General features: G+C 35.0%; 4 protein-coding genes across 5 annotated transcripts; 2 read left to right on the plus strand and 2 right to left on the minus strand.

The window, feature by feature from the left end:
* Positions 1-1,659: 1,659 nt before the first annotated feature.
* On the minus strand, positions 1,660-3,571 carry LOC7463989 (V-type proton ATPase subunit c1). The gene is made up of 3 exons (XM_002312970.4): positions 3,368-3,571; positions 2,570-2,855; positions 1,660-2,169 (listed from the first exon to the last, which is right to left on the minus strand). The coding sequence occupies exons 1-3, from the start codon at positions 3,441-3,443 to the stop codon at positions 2,037-2,039; spliced, it is 495 nt and encodes a 164-aa protein (XP_002313006.2). The 5' UTR covers positions 3,444-3,571; the 3' UTR covers positions 1,660-2,036.
* Positions 3,572-3,988: 417 nt separating this feature from the next.
* LOC7494293 (NADP-dependent D-sorbitol-6-phosphate dehydrogenase) lies at positions 3,989-6,473 on the plus strand. The gene is made up of 6 exons (XM_002313719.4): positions 3,989-4,235; positions 4,517-4,611; positions 4,713-4,830; positions 5,396-5,528; positions 5,741-5,960; positions 6,083-6,473. Exons 1-6 carry the CDS (start codon positions 4,103-4,105, stop codon positions 6,311-6,313), a joined length of 930 nt encoding a protein of 309 aa, XP_002313755.1. The 5' UTR covers positions 3,989-4,102; the 3' UTR covers positions 6,314-6,473.
* A 206-nt stretch (positions 6,474-6,679) lies between these two features.
* On the minus strand, positions 6,680-10,616 carry LOC7463988 (polyprenol reductase 2). 2 transcript variants are annotated; one of them, XM_024608148.2, is made up of 6 exons: positions 10,297-10,616; positions 9,584-9,933; positions 8,971-9,205; positions 7,320-7,418; positions 7,172-7,224; positions 6,680-7,049 (listed from the first exon to the last, which is right to left on the minus strand). In XM_024608148.2, the coding sequence occupies exons 1-6, from the start codon at positions 10,453-10,455 to the stop codon at positions 6,890-6,892; spliced, it is 1,056 nt and encodes a 351-aa protein (XP_024463916.1). In that variant the 5' UTR covers positions 10,456-10,616; the 3' UTR covers positions 6,680-6,889. The 2 variants fall into 2 exon arrangements, with proteins under 2 accessions (XP_024463916.1, XP_002313005.1); XM_002312969.4 differs by having other exon boundaries at positions 7,153-7,224; positions 10,297-10,615.
* A 1,962-nt stretch (positions 10,617-12,578) lies between these two features.
* LOC7463987 (protein BASIC PENTACYSTEINE4) lies at positions 12,579-15,060 on the plus strand. The gene is made up of 3 exons (XM_006379203.3): positions 12,579-12,736; positions 13,714-13,908; positions 14,007-15,060. Exons 2-3 carry the CDS (start codon positions 13,825-13,827, stop codon positions 14,883-14,885), a joined length of 963 nt encoding a protein of 320 aa, XP_006379265.1. The 5' UTR covers positions 12,579-12,736; positions 13,714-13,824; the 3' UTR covers positions 14,886-15,060.
* Positions 15,061-15,195: the final 135 nt, after the last annotated feature.

Consider the following 15,195-nt stretch of genomic DNA (forward strand, 5'->3'; position numbering starts at 1 on the left):
ATTTTAATGTATTTCTAAAAAAAAAATATTTTTTAAAAAATATTATTACACTCTTATATACCCTTAAAAATATAAAAATATATATATAAAAAAAACCAATCACGTAGATTCCACCTCCAAGCCCCCGTGCACCTCACCTACTACCATGGAGGCATGCGTGCGTTGGGCTAGCCCTTCCATATTTTTCTCTTTTTTTTTTTGCACTGAAGAAAAAATACCATTATGATTCATTTATGTTTCATTTTGTATATGGTTCTTATATAACAAAGCAGATTTTTATTTGAATTTTAATAATTTATTTTTAAATTTCCATGCATTGAATATGTAGGGTTCTTTTTAAAAGAACTGGATTTAATTATAGTATTGTGCTGTTCATATAAATTGTAGGGTTCTTTTTAATTTTTTTTCTTTTCAATTACGTCATTTAATGGCCTAGTTGGATGGAATTCGTATTGAAATCACAATAGAAGTTCTGAATAAAAAAGGGACCAGACTGCAATGCAAGGAAAACAGTAGGCCTCGTCCTATTTTTTTAAAAAAAATTATTTTGATTTACAAGTTCATCTTATTTGTTTTTTAGTCCATTCATCTTTTTTTTTTAGTCCCTGAATAATGGATAATAGCCGGAAAATGATGGTTGAGAGAAAAAATGATTGTTTAACACAATTCCGAGCACGAAAATTATCAAATTTGGTGTTCAAATGTTCCATTCAAATAAAATAAATTGAATATTATTTGTTATTTGCATTCAAAGTGGTCGGGAAAAAAAATCGAGTCTCTGGAAGATTTGGGTCTCAAGTTAATTCTTTGTTTTATAACTGATTTTGGACAACTTTACGGGCACATGCGTGTTTTAGTGAGTTTTTCATGTGCTTGCAAGTCAGAAATTAGTTGAAAAATTAGTTATTTGGTACTGAAAACTAAAAGTGATCATGCCCAGTTTCTAATCACTTGAGTTGTCGAAATCTAAACGCATAAACTACGTGCTATTTGTTGAGATAAACGACGCATAGTCTGCATTTTATTTTTTTAAAATAAATGGTTGATGTGTCATTCACCTCCTTAAATTTTTTTTTATATTTAAATAACGTTTTTAAAAATTTTTTTTTTTCTTTACTTTAATGTTTTTTATATTTTCAGATCATTTTGATATGTTAAAATTAAAAATATTTTTTTAAATATAAAAAATATATTATTTTGATATATTTCTGAAAAAAAAAATTTTAAAAATATTATTACATTTTCTAACACCATTTAAAATAATAATAATAAAAAAAAGCCAATCACGTAGATTCCAAAAAAAGCCAATCACGTAGATTCCACCTCCTAGCCCCCGTGCACCTCACCTACTACCATGGAGGCATGCGCGTGTTGGGCTAGCCTTTCATATCTTTCTCTCTGTTTTTTTTTTTTTTTTGCACTGAAGAAAAAATACCATGATGATTCATTTATGTTTCATTTTGTAAATGGTTCTTATATAACAAAGCAGATTTTTATTTGAATTTTAGTAATTTATTTTTAAATTTCCATGTATTGAATATGAAAATAATAATACTAATAATAGACTTTTCATGAAACTTCCATAATAACATATACATTTTAAACTAAAATAATTGTTTCTGTTAGAATATAGCAGGAAAAAAAATTGGGGCCCAGACGTGCAGGCAACCAAAATTTGAAATTGTAAAATTACAAGTTCAATAAATAATACGATCACAGGTGCATCAGTCAAGATTTGAAGTTTCTACAGCAGTTTTTTTTTTTTTTGTTCTTTAAAATACAACGATAGACAGAGCCCAACAAGGACAGCTTGAAAAGCTTTTATTTTGCGAATATAACTCAATCCTACTCCCGCAAACAGTACAAAGAAACCCCCCAAACGCACGCTTGGCAGAGCAGACACTTCCGTGAGAAGATAGTTTGAGAACGCTGCAAGGGCTGCCCAACCCGCACTAATCTGCAAGCAAACATAAATTTTCCTCCGAAGTGACACTGACAAGCTATAAAAGAATAATAGTAGGTAGCAATCTCCCTTCTTATTCTGCCCTGGACTGGCCAGCACGGGAAGACAAGATGATGCCAACAATAAGGCCATAAAGAGCCAACGCTTCGGCAAAGATGAGGATAAGAATCATTCCAACAAAAAGTTTAGGCTGTTGAGCATTAGCTCTGCGAGAGAGAGAAAATGTATCAGTATGAATCGCAAGTCAAGAGATTCTTCTCCCTAAGTTGCATTCTTGCAAGTGCAAAAGATATTGCAACACAATGGAAAATTCTCCTGTGTATGCAGCCTCCATCAGAGATTTCTCATTTTGTCTTAATTTTACAGAAAAATACCAGACATTACAAAGTTTGCACAGCAAAACTAGACAACAGATCTATATAATTTAGAAACCACTGCATCATATCAAGGGGAAAACAGTTCAAAGTAAAAAACTAACTAACAAAGTATGACACTAATAAAAAAAAATATAAAGGTTGAGACACATTAACCATACCGATACTGTATTAGTTAATAACAAAAATCACATATCACATATACTCTACATAAAAAGGACAGCAAACATACCTGACACCAGCATCACCAACAATGCCAATGGCCATTCCAGCAGATAGCCCGGCAAGGCCACAAGCGAGACCGGACGAGAGATGTGCATACCCGTCGAAAAGGTAATAAGACTTAGCCTTAGGGTTAATTCCGGTACTAATAATAACAGCAATAATCAACCCATAAATACCCAACACACCAGCCATAACAACTGGAACAATCGACTTCATCACCAACTCGGGCCTCATCACTCCCATCGATGCCACACCAACTCCACTCTTAGCGGTTCCATAAGCTGCTCCCATACCTACACAAACACCAAAACTCCAATATTACACCAAAAACAAAACACACAGAAGCATTTCAAAAATTCTTCCTAGAACTAAAATTTCTGCAGATCTAAGGAATTTGTTAAAAATCTAATCTTGATTAAGTAAAATGGTTCTATAAAATAAAGATTATCAAATCAAAATTTAAATCAAAATGCTTTTTCCCGGGTCATTAATAAATGTCAAAATTAATATCATTTATTGACAAGTAAGCTAATTGAAGATCCAAGTCAACGTAATTAACACAAACCCATTATTAATTACGCATACGCACGGCCAATAATCAAATTCAAAGAAATAATTGCAACGAATATAACATTAAACTAAAATGAAATCACTTTAGACATGTATAATTGCATCAAGATCGATCTGATAATCATCCATATAGCAATTCTATTTTCCTTAATTTTCTAGGGAACCAATCAAGAACATGAAAATAAATAAAACAATTAAAAGATCGAATAAAAGTAAAAGAAATGTAATTATTTACATGAGAAGACGAGGGCAGCAGCAGCCCCAAGGAAGCCGAAGAACGGTGCAGTTTCATCGCCACTGAAAGTAGACATGATTGATAAACTGGATCTGAGACAGTGTCGTTTTAGATCTGAAGTTTGCAGATAGCTTTTTGAGAAATTAGAATTCCTTTGCTCTCTCTCCCTGTTTAGAGAAGAAACGGGTGGAAGACAATCATCCATGGATATAAAACGTCGCACGTGTTAAATTGGGCTTGTTTGTTGTATAGTGGGCCAACATAGGTGGAAACTACGAATTAGAGCCCAGAAGCGAAAGAAGTTTGACAAGCTATCAGTTAATACACTAACATGAATTTTTTCTAGGAAATCTCTTAAATCTTCATCAAAATTAAAAAATAATAATCACCCATGATGATTGATCTATCAAGTAAATCTAACAGTCAAAACATGATCACATGCAGGGCTCACAGAAATTAACAGAACATGCAAGGTTATTACTGATAGACCAATGCTACCTAGGTGGTGAAATAAACATTATTTTACTTTTGAGAATTAAATTAAAACATTAGTAATAGTTGGAGGACTGACTTATAGTAGGTTAAGCATTAAAATATCTTGCCGTACCCGGAAAAAAACAATCCACAGAAGCCAAATAATAAAGAGCCAACAAAAGGCCTTTGCTCTTCCTGTGCTCTTACTGCTACTACTATTACTTGGGGCATTGGATAGACTGAGTTTTGTTGTGGAGAAAAATGGCAATAACACTTAACAACGGATTCAAGATGCCAATTATTGGTTTAGGTGTGTGGCGGATGGAAGGAAAAGAAATCAGAGACCTCATTACTAATTCTATCAAGCTTGGCTACCGTCATTTTGATTGTGCTGGTACCTCTTTCCCTTACCCGTTCTTGTTTTTTGTCACTTATTTTCTGGGCTCGTGGTTAAATCATCATAGCTTTGAAAGTGTTATAGCATTTTTGGGTTCTTGATTGATGAAATCCACATGGGTTTTGCTAGTTATCAATAAAGTTCTTGTCTTTGTGGAAAATGAGGAATCTTTCTTGATTTTATTGCTTCTTCTTAAGATAATTAGCATGTTTAGAAAATTTGAGACAATCGCTTATTTGGTAAATTGTGTTTGAGGGGTTCCTTTTTTGTGGTTGCAGCTGATTACAAGAATGAAGCAGAAGTAGGGGAGGCATTGGCTGAAGCTTTTAAAACAGGGCTTGTTAAGAGGGAGGATCTTTTTATCACTACCAAGGTTTAGTTTAATCACAGATCTTAACAACACTCACATGATTTATTATTAAGTTATTATGCACAATGGTAATTGTTTTTCCTTCTTTTCCACCTGGTTGGCAGCTATGGAATTCAGATCATGGACATGTTGTTGAGGCCTGCAAGGATAGTTTAAAGAAGCTTCAGCTTGATTATCTTGATCTTTACCTTGTGCACTTTCCTGTAGCCACAAGGCATACTGGTGCTTGCTTCTACTCACTTTTGTTTTGCCTTGTTATTATATATATTTATGTGCATCAGTCTATGCCTTTTGGTTGGATTTCCAACTCCTATTATCGGTGTAGTTCGATAATCTGATTAGCTGAAGATTCTTATGATGAATATAGGAGATGGCTTGGAGAGATGATGAAGATTTATGATTAAACTTTATCTATTTCATTGCTTAGATGGTGCACATTCTGAATATGAATTTGTAAGGAGACTTGGTGTGATCAATTTCGTTCTAGCTATCATAGAAAAGGTTTTGTTGGCTCCACTGCATAATATATGGGGCCAAAATCAAAACAGATGGAAGAAAAGACATAAAGTGGGATCAATTACAGAGATTAGATACACGGAAGTTAGATGGAAAAAAAGTATTTGTTTTTCCCATTTATCTTCTCTACTTGTACGCCTGATTTACAATTTTCTACTTCAACCAGTGAAATTTGCACCAGGAAGTAAATCTTCTGTTTAGTTGATTAGAAGTCTGACATAAACAATAATATTGTGTTCTGAAACTTTATGATTTGTTTGCATGCAAATAGGAGTGGGTGCGACTGGCAGTGCAATGGATGAGGATGGGGTGCTGGATATAGACACAACTATATCCCTGGAAACCACCTGGCATGCCATGGAAGATCTGGTTTCCTTGGGTTTAGCTCGCAGCATTGGAATCAGGTGAGTTGGAAGTCTAAAATGAAAATCCTATGGATACCCGCAACCTGGAACCTTATTTTGAGTTTAACCATTCTTGTTGTCACATCTGTTTGAATCACATTAATTAAAACTTAATTATGGAGTGGATAAATAGTAAAGAACTTGCAGAAGCAAGTTGAATTTGTTCATGTGGCTACTTTGGAATTTTGGTCTCATTGAAAGTTTATCTGCAGCAACTATGACATCTTTCTAACTAGAGATTGTTTAGCCTACTCGAAAGTGAAGCCCGCTGTGAATCAAATTGAAACTCACCCGTACTTCCAGCGTGATTCTCTTGTCAAATTCTGTCAGAAGCATGGCATCTGCGTGACTGCTCATACTCCTCTTGGAGGTGCCGTGGCCAATACTGAATTGTTTGGCACTGTATCAGTATTGGATGATCCTGTTCTGAAGGTATGTCATTTCTTTTTCAGGTGGATTATCTGTCAGCTGATTATCAATACCTGAGAGAAAACTGTTCTCTGTTGGTGCTTTTTATCATCAGTCTTATCATCTCATTTGCTTTTTTCGGTCAGGGCCTGGCTGAAAAATACAAGAAAACCGTGGCCCAGATTGCTCTCCGGTGGGGCATCCAACGAAACACTGTTGTCATCCCCAAGTCATCAAAGGTCGAGAGACTGAAGGAAAATTTTGAAGTTTTCGACTTCGAGTTAAGCAAAGAGGATATGGACCTGCTGAAAGAGTTGGACAGGAACTACAGGACCAACCAACCTGCCAAGTTTTGGGGAATAAACTTGTATGCTTGATCATGTCCATTATATCATTTGAAAATGTTCCCTTGCCTCTTAAGAATAATAGCAGCAGTATGGATGTTTTGCTTATTGTGCTTGGTTTCTGAAACTGTGAGAAATTGATTGACATCATGGTCAAGGGTTGATTAGTATCATATGCTTTACTTTGGTAAAATGGCCTCTACCTGTATAACCTGTTTGCTTTTCAAAAAAATTGAATTTTTATTTATTTATTTTTGTTTGTTTCAAATTAATTTTTTTTATTTTTAAATTATATTAATATTAAAATAAATTTAAAAAATAAAAAATATTATTTCAATACATTTTCAAACAAAAAAAAATATTTAAAAAAACCACTATGCAATTGCGTACAAATTATAGTCAAGCAACAATTTGAATGCACAATTCATTATAGTAATTGCACCATCCAATTGGATGAGATGTCTGCAGCTTACAGGAAATACACAATCAGATAGAATTCAATCGCCTCTGAAAGGACATCTGGACATAACATAAACATTCACCAAACTAATTTGCTTCTCTAAGAAATTTTTTCCTACCTCTTGTCAAGACTTTGCTGTAGCCATCATCTTAATCACGTGATGGCAACTGCATGCAACAGTGAAAAAACGTGTTCTTTGGAGTTTTAACATAAAAATGGAATAATTGCAACACGGTTGCTTGGATAATTGTCAAATTTCTGAAGATACCACCTGTGTGTTTCTGCAGCTGCAAACACCAGATTTGACACCTGCATCGAGAACAAGATTTCAGATCTCGTGGAATAAGAGAGAAGGAAAACCGCAATCAGGGAGGGGGGAAAAGACATCTTGTGAATCTTAAGAGAAACATACCACAAATCCAAAAACTAACCAAATGGTGAGGTCTGCCCCTCCACTAGCAAAAACCATGCCAGCATATATAACCTGTATCATTTGCATAAAACAAGTGAACCCTCTGTGCTTCAATCTCACTATGCGCAAATCAGAAATGAGCTCAAGAGAGAGTGGCCAGAACTTACAATCTCTGCCAAATAGTGTGGAGATGAAACAATCTCGAACCAATCACCACGGGGAATTACATATTCATCAGCCTTTCCCACGTGTTCCCTTAGTGAGCCCTAATCAACCAACACGATAGTGAAGGAAAGAATGCTAGTTAGTCTTGTAACCTGGCATCCTTTTTCCACATAAATGAAATCAACAAAGATACGTGGACACTTATGGGTGCCTAGTCGACTGATAGGACCCCAGTTTATGATGATGTTTGAAACAAGTTGATTTGATATATAAGATTATAGGAACAAAGAGGAGTGTTCAGAACCAGAACGCGTGTAGTGTTTTCTACTAACTTATTCTCATGGCTAGCTGTAAAACCAAATAGACTCAAGACCGATCAAAAAAAGTGCAGCAAGTGAAAATATTAAACAGTTACATAATGCATCAAATCAAGATAAGTTGGAGAACATTCAAGATGAAAATGTGTTTCATCATACAGCTAAACATTTTCACTAGTACGATACCAATAACCAAAGTTCCATGGTCAATTGGTTTGGAGTTAAATCTCAAGCCATTAAAACAGCGTTCAAGCTTTGGTATTGACACAATAACAGCAACACAACACCAATAACTGGCTCATATATCACATACCAGTGTCAGAATAGAAGTGAATTCCCTCCTGCAAACATATAGTAATATGACTTCATTGCACTGAAAATCATCTAATTTCCACAAACTTCCTTTTGGTAGCTTCACATTGCAATGACCAACCTATCAGAATTATGCTTTTATATTAACAAGTAGTTATACTTTTTAGTGTTTTCAACGTAAGCTTCTCTTGAATAGCTGAATTATAACTAATTCAACTTTCCCATCCAACACGAGGAAAAGTATCATGTCCAGTGTCCACTATATTTATATTCATTTTCATTAACTTAAAGCTATTAACTACCAGTTGAGAACCTCACCTTCTGTTGAGTTTACCGCAGTTCAGATATCACTTGTTAAGCTTGATGCAGTTTGGATGCCATTTGTTAAAAATTGAGTGGCAAAATTTGGTGAACTTAAATAAGAACACGATTTTACCATATTAATTATTACAAACTAGTAGTCCAAATACATTAGCTCACATAACACCCACTATAAATATATATAACACTCAGAATACAAGCACTAGTACAAATGATTAAAGAATACTCTCACATCCTATCTTTTATTTAGTGACCCAAAGGAGCTCTCCCTAGCTCTCTATATCACTTATTTTCTCTGCCAGTCACCACACTAAAATAAAGCATGAACCTTCCTTTTTATAGCTGGTGGAGAGGCCAAATTTAACAACGTTAAATGTTTGCTTCTACCAAAACACGCACCAAATTCCCACATCCAGATATTGTGCAGATGGTGACTTGAAAAGCTTGTCACATAAAGACAAACTTGTAACCATGCAGGGTAGGAAACATTGCCATACAAAATGTTGAACCATTAAATGGCACACAAGCACGCAATTGCTAGCCAGTGATTGTGGCATCTTCAACACCTTGGTCATGATATAGCTACAGGCATAACATTTTTGGCTACCAGAGAAGTAAACGGTTAATTCGTTTTCCTTTTCTTTTCTTTTTAAGAGAAGCAATATTGCCATCTGACAAGTGATCATAAAATAGTGATACTCACAAGAATTGCATGGCAACGATGCTGATGAATCCAACCCCAAAGAAATATAACTGCGCCAATCCACTGGCACCATCCAAGCTTCAATAAAGGGTTAACAAAGTCCCACCAGTGAAATTCAATGTTTTGCATTGAGCTTGTGCCTTTAAGAATGAACTCAGACACTTCATTTATGCCAAATTTGAGTACTTCGGGTGCACAGGTACAGCAGAGTGTCAGAGGCGCTGCTGTGTAGAAGCTAAGCTCAAAAGGAAATATCAATCAGCACAACATGCTAGAAAATGTCCCCATGTACAACAAATTCATGGTAAACAAAATGGAAGAAGATTGTAACTACAAGTGCTTTGATCACAGACATGGATTACATTGGGATTTAAATGTTAACAAGGCTGCCTGGCAATATGTTATGAAGCATTTTAACCAGCATGAATCAGAACTTCCGAAAAGACACAAATTATACATGTTAATGAATTATATAGCCAGTTGAAATCAAGCATAAAATATTCAAGGAAAAAAAAATGCATCCGACAGCAATTTGACATGCAGCGTGTGCATGTTAACATGGGGAGAAAGACTGCAGAAAAAGAATTAGATCAGAGAGCTTCAAGATACTCACAATAAGCCAGTAAGATAGCCAAAAATGTGCATCCGAGCAGAGGCGCTATAATTAAATACATATGCTGTCTCGAAAAGACGCCTCGAGACTTGAACTTCCATTAGCAAAAGCAGAAACACAGAATGCCAAACCCTGTATCTATTCTCTAAACTCATCAACCGTGATCGATGAAATGAGAATATGTTTGATCGTCCTGCCAAGTAGCTGCCAAGATCAGAGTAGAAAAACGGCTCAGAAACTATTGGTGTCATTCTATAAGCATATATCGATGTTCCAAGAAGCAAGAGAGTTGTCCACGCCACAGCCACCACATAGAAATGAGTAAAGAATCTTTGGGGAACAGTGAATTTCTACAATCCAAAATTAAATCAATCAGAAAATTTGATGAATCAATGACAAAGTATCATCAAAACCACAAAATGAACATTGGGAGGAAATTTAGACACGAAACCGATAGCTATAAACTTCAACAATCCACAAGCTATCATTAAATTGAAACTACATTCATCTTAAACTGGGATCCTGTAGTATTTCCCAGTGCATTAGTAGGGGCAAACATGCAAACTATACTATATGAATAGTATTTCCCTTTCTAATTACCAATAAAACGTAAGAAAACGATCCGACCAAACTAAACCCAACAAAACTATCAATCTCACAGAGCTTAAACAGGTCCTGAAGTTCAAGAAAATAGAAAAAAACTCAGAGCTCACACGATGAGATGATGATTGCATGATCTTTCCTCTCCTTGCAAACCCCAAAACAAGTCCATGAAAAGAACCCAGCCAAGAACATGGCAGTGAAGCTATAAGTATAGGCAGTGTCCCTGCAATCCAAGCTGCTCTCAACAACTCCACAAGCCCAAGTTCCATTTTTTAACAGAAACCCAGCTAAAAATACGGAACTTTACAAGTTATGAAAAAATAATTTCATACAAAGATAAGAGCATCGGTGGTTAAATTGGGTATTGAAGGAATGAATCACCTTGTTCAAGATAAATTGATGCGGGGCTGACACGGTAGTAACGGACTGTATTAATGCTTTTTATTTGCTTTCAAGTTATAATTATCTCAAATAAATATTTATTTTTAATTTATTTATAAATTTTACAAATATTTATTTTTATCATATAATTAAATAAAAATATATATAAAATTATTAAATTCAATAGAATTCATGACTCAAAATGAGGAGAGACAAAATTAGTTATTATCTCAATATTTAAAAAAAAAACTGTAATCTTAAAGTTTTATTAACAATTAAATTATATTTCTATCAATCATTAATGTTGCATTTAAATTTATAAAATCGATCGATTTAAATTAATTTAACTTTCACACGGTTTAATTAAAAACTCAAGTTAAACAAAGAGTTGAGTAAGGAGATTTTAAAATTAACTCATTTAGTAAAGTTCAATAATATTATTAAAAAATTCTTCGTGTTTTTAATAATTTTTTAAAAAAATAATTAAACTTACTGCAAAGCAATGTATAATATACTAAATAATATCTTTAAAAAAATCAGGAACAGAAGGTATCACCTTGTTCAAGAGAAATTGACGACACAGTAGTAATAGGAGTCGTCCATGCCATTTTCACGAGGACTGTCCAGAGTCATTTAATACTTGTTAGTTCGAGACTCTTTTCATTTCAGTTGGCTCATCGCATTAATTGCTTGTAGTTGGCTCATCGCATATCATGGAGAATCTCATATCCATTTGATTACCATTAAATTCCATTTATATATTGAGTGTATGAAGTCGCAGGACTGGAAGTGTTCTGACGAGGAAGCAGAACTGGAAATATTAGCTTTGGAATGAGGAACTATTTATGGATATTTATTTTATTAAAATAAATCAGTGAATGATAATATCTTAATTATTATTCATATAAATTCGGATTTAATTTAGAAATCCTTCTTAAGGAAAAATAGAAATACATATGAAAAATTGATATTTATTTATATTTTAACCATAAACTCATAATTGTCAAATTTAAGAATAGACCCAAAAGATAATATAGGTTATTGAATCAACATAAATTAATTATTTTTTTAATATATATATTTTTTTGTATTGGCTCCATTGAACTTGAATGATGAATTAAATTATTAAAAACTTATAAATTCTGTATCTTATCCCATTCAAATAAAAATCTATACAATTATTGGTTGTTAATATGATGGCTACTGGAGGTTTATATGCTCGTTAACTTCAGGACCCGTAAAATTACTCGAGGTGCGCGTAAACTAGCTCGAACACCCACATTAATAAATAAAAATAAAAATTCTGATCCAATTATTCTTATATCCTTACATTTCTTAGATCAACCCGCAATAATGGAATCATTTTCAATAACTATGGCTAAACCCACCAACTATTAAGGTAATATGCGAGCAATCTCAATAATGGTCGAATCCAATTTCTTTATCACCTTTTATCATCCCAACGGCATCATTCAGCCACTCAAGCCCATCACCATATACTGGGCCGAAGCCCATAAGGCTCGTTACTGGTTCGGCTTCTTCTTCTTCTTTTGCTTCTCTTCCTTGTTCATTTTTGTCCCATCATTTTCTCCTAGGCTTTTGGCTTAGTTCTCCGCCTTTATACCTTTTCTGCTACTGCCTGGATCATCCTTTGATTTATATACAAGCATAGAAAGAAAAAGAGCATGAAATAAGAAATTCTTGACTGAGCATAGCAAGCATGCCCCAACTTTAAAACATGGTTTTCATACCTAATTTGGGGACCGGTCCGAAAAATAATATGAGTTGTTGAATTATTAGGTTAACTCAAGAGTCTTCAAGTTAATTCAGAGTAATTATTTTTATTAAAAAAATATTATTTTTATAAAAAAAATTATTGATATTAAACCGATCAAATTTAATAAATTTAATTAAATTATTAAAAACCTAACCAAATCAATAAAGTTTTATTAGTCAATATCCTTTTCAACTTAACTTAAAATCCAGCTCGAATACGAATACGGCTCTAAAATTGAGAGTCTGGGAGAAACCCCCAGCTACGTGTCGTTTCCCTAAAATCCACGTATTAACCCAATCGGCCATTTCTCACTCTCTCTCCCAGGCAAAAAAAAAAAAAAAACGAAGCTTTCTCTCTTCAAATCCATGTCACTTCTTCAATGACGTAAAACAGTAAGTTCGTAAATTATTTCCTTGATCTATGTCTCACTTTAACATCCTCATGCATTTTTTGAGGTTTCCTATGCTATGTGTTCCTTATCTTGACTTTCTTTTCTGGCTCAAAAACCCTATTTTTTAGTAAATTTTATTCGAGATTGAATTTGTTTATTGAAAATTTTCTTGCTTTACTTGAATTAATTTGTTTTTTTTATTTAGATTAATAATGGGTTGTTGTTAGATTTTGAGTTATTTTTTCAGTTGCTAAGATATTGAGGTTTGTTTACTTGAACCGGGTATGTTTGAAGCTTGATTTTTTTTTCCCTATTCAAGGGCTTCTTAAAAGAAAAATGTGTTAGTACAACCCAAGTGTTAAGGTTACGGTTTCTAATGAAGGAACTGTTACAGTTGACAAAATTATTTCGAGATCTGTCTTTATTGTGTATATGCACACGAAGACAGCCCATGTGTATTAAGGATTGATGTCCCTATAGAGTCTTGAAAACTTTATTTAAGTTTTGGATGCTTTATGCTTATTAAGTCACTGATGCTACTGTCTAACTGTTGTTCACGAGTTCATGATCTTTGAATTAAAAATGGCAGTTGATTGTTTGTTGGAACTTGACATTCGAGAAACTTTTGTTACCGTACTGCATTGAGCTAGAGATGGGTTGTATCTTAGTTGCTTTTTGATTTTCTGAATTTCTTGAGATCCAGGTGGAACTGGATGCATGGTGGCACTTTATTGTAATACCTCATTATATATTTGTTTCCATGTGTATGCTTAATGTTTGATCTGTTGGATTTTTACTTCTCAAAGCTGGATGCCTTCCCTGTTAACGGCTAGCTTTGTTGTCTTTTCGATGAAGCCTTGTATGGTTTAACATTTTGGCTTTTTTTTTGTTCTTCTCTTTTTGGTGTTGTCCTTTCTTCTCACTGTTGATTGTAAAAAACTTGAAATCTGACTTTTGGTTTTCTTGTTTTCAAAATAGGGAGATATGTCCTCTTTCTAGAAAATCAGTGGATGCCCAAACTGAACATTCAACATTGAGGAGTTGGCTGAAACTGATTCCTGCTTAAACTGATAATAAAGTGGGAACAAGATGGATGATGGCGGGCAACATCAAAATGGAAGGTTTAAGATGGACTATTACAAGGCAGCTCACCCTCACCCTCACCCTCCAGCGGTATGAAGACATTCGCCTCAGATCCTTATACATTTTTGTCTTTGTTTTATAATGAAATTCCAGATGGATACAAGCTTAAGACATAATGTAATTTGCAGTGGAATATGATGTCTCAACATCAAGTGAAGGAGCAAACTAATGCCTTAGCAATGAATAAGAAGATAATGACCATCCTCATTGAGAGGGATGATGCCATTCGAGAACGGAATTTGGCACTAGCTGAAAAGAAGGAAGCCTTGGCCGCACGAGATGAAGCAATCCAGCAGCGAGAGAAGGCCCTAGTTGAACGGGATAAAGCCTTGATGGAGCGAGACAATGCTCTAGCAGCAATTCAATACCGTGAAAATGCAATGAGCTATCCTTTGAGTGGTGGAAGTCAGCGGGGATCGAAGCGCATTCCCCATCCAGTATACCATTCAAATGGCATGTCAGAAGCTCTTGACACAGGGGAGATGCACATCACTGATGCCTTGCCTATATCATCTGTTACTGCTGAAACTGGGAAGGCACGCCAGACAAAGAGATCAAAAGAAAATAAGGCAGTTGGGTTGAAGGCAGCCAAGTCACCAAGGAAGGGGAGTAGAGTGGGCGAGGATCTGAACAAGCAAGGTGCTTCTGATGGGAAGAAGATTAAAGTTGAGTGGGATAGTCAGGATGTGGGCTTAAACCTTATCAATTTTGATGAAACCACCATGCCAGCACCTGTTTGTTCATGCACTGGAGTTCCCCGGCAATGCTATAAATGGGGAAGTGGTGGGTGGCAGTCAGCCTGTTGCACAACCACCATGTCATCGTATCCACTACCACAGATGCCAAATAAACGACATGCCCGAATTGGTGGCCGGAAGATGAGTGGTAATGTCTTCACTAGATTGCTTAGTCGGCTGGCAGCAGAAGGTCATGATCTTGCGATCCCTCTTGACCTCAAGGATTACTGGGCCAGACATGGGACAAATCGCTATATCACCATTAAGTAGATGTTTTTCTTCTGTAGTCTTTCTTCGATCTTAAATTTATCTATGTTCTTCCTTGTATCTCGACTGCCTTGTAACAAAACCTGTACCTTCTTGATGGGAAGGTTGTTTCCTCGTTTCACAGTAATCTGATGTAATCTCTTTTAATAAATTCATCCCGTTAAAGGGGATTTGTAAAGTGCTGGCCCTTTTAGAGGAGGACTGCATTCTAGATGGCTAATGGCCATTTGCATTGCTATTGAGCAAAGGGCAATCTTCAGAGCCGCCCTACCTGCAGCATTATATGAAGACCGCGTTGCCTTTTCTTTTGAAG

The sequence above is a fragment of the Populus trichocarpa genome, chromosome 9 (assembly GCF_000002775.5).
Source record: "Populus trichocarpa isolate Nisqually-1 chromosome 9, P.trichocarpa_v4.1, whole genome shotgun sequence".
NCBI classification, from domain to species: domain Eukaryota; kingdom Viridiplantae; phylum Streptophyta; class Magnoliopsida; order Malpighiales; family Salicaceae; genus Populus; species Populus trichocarpa.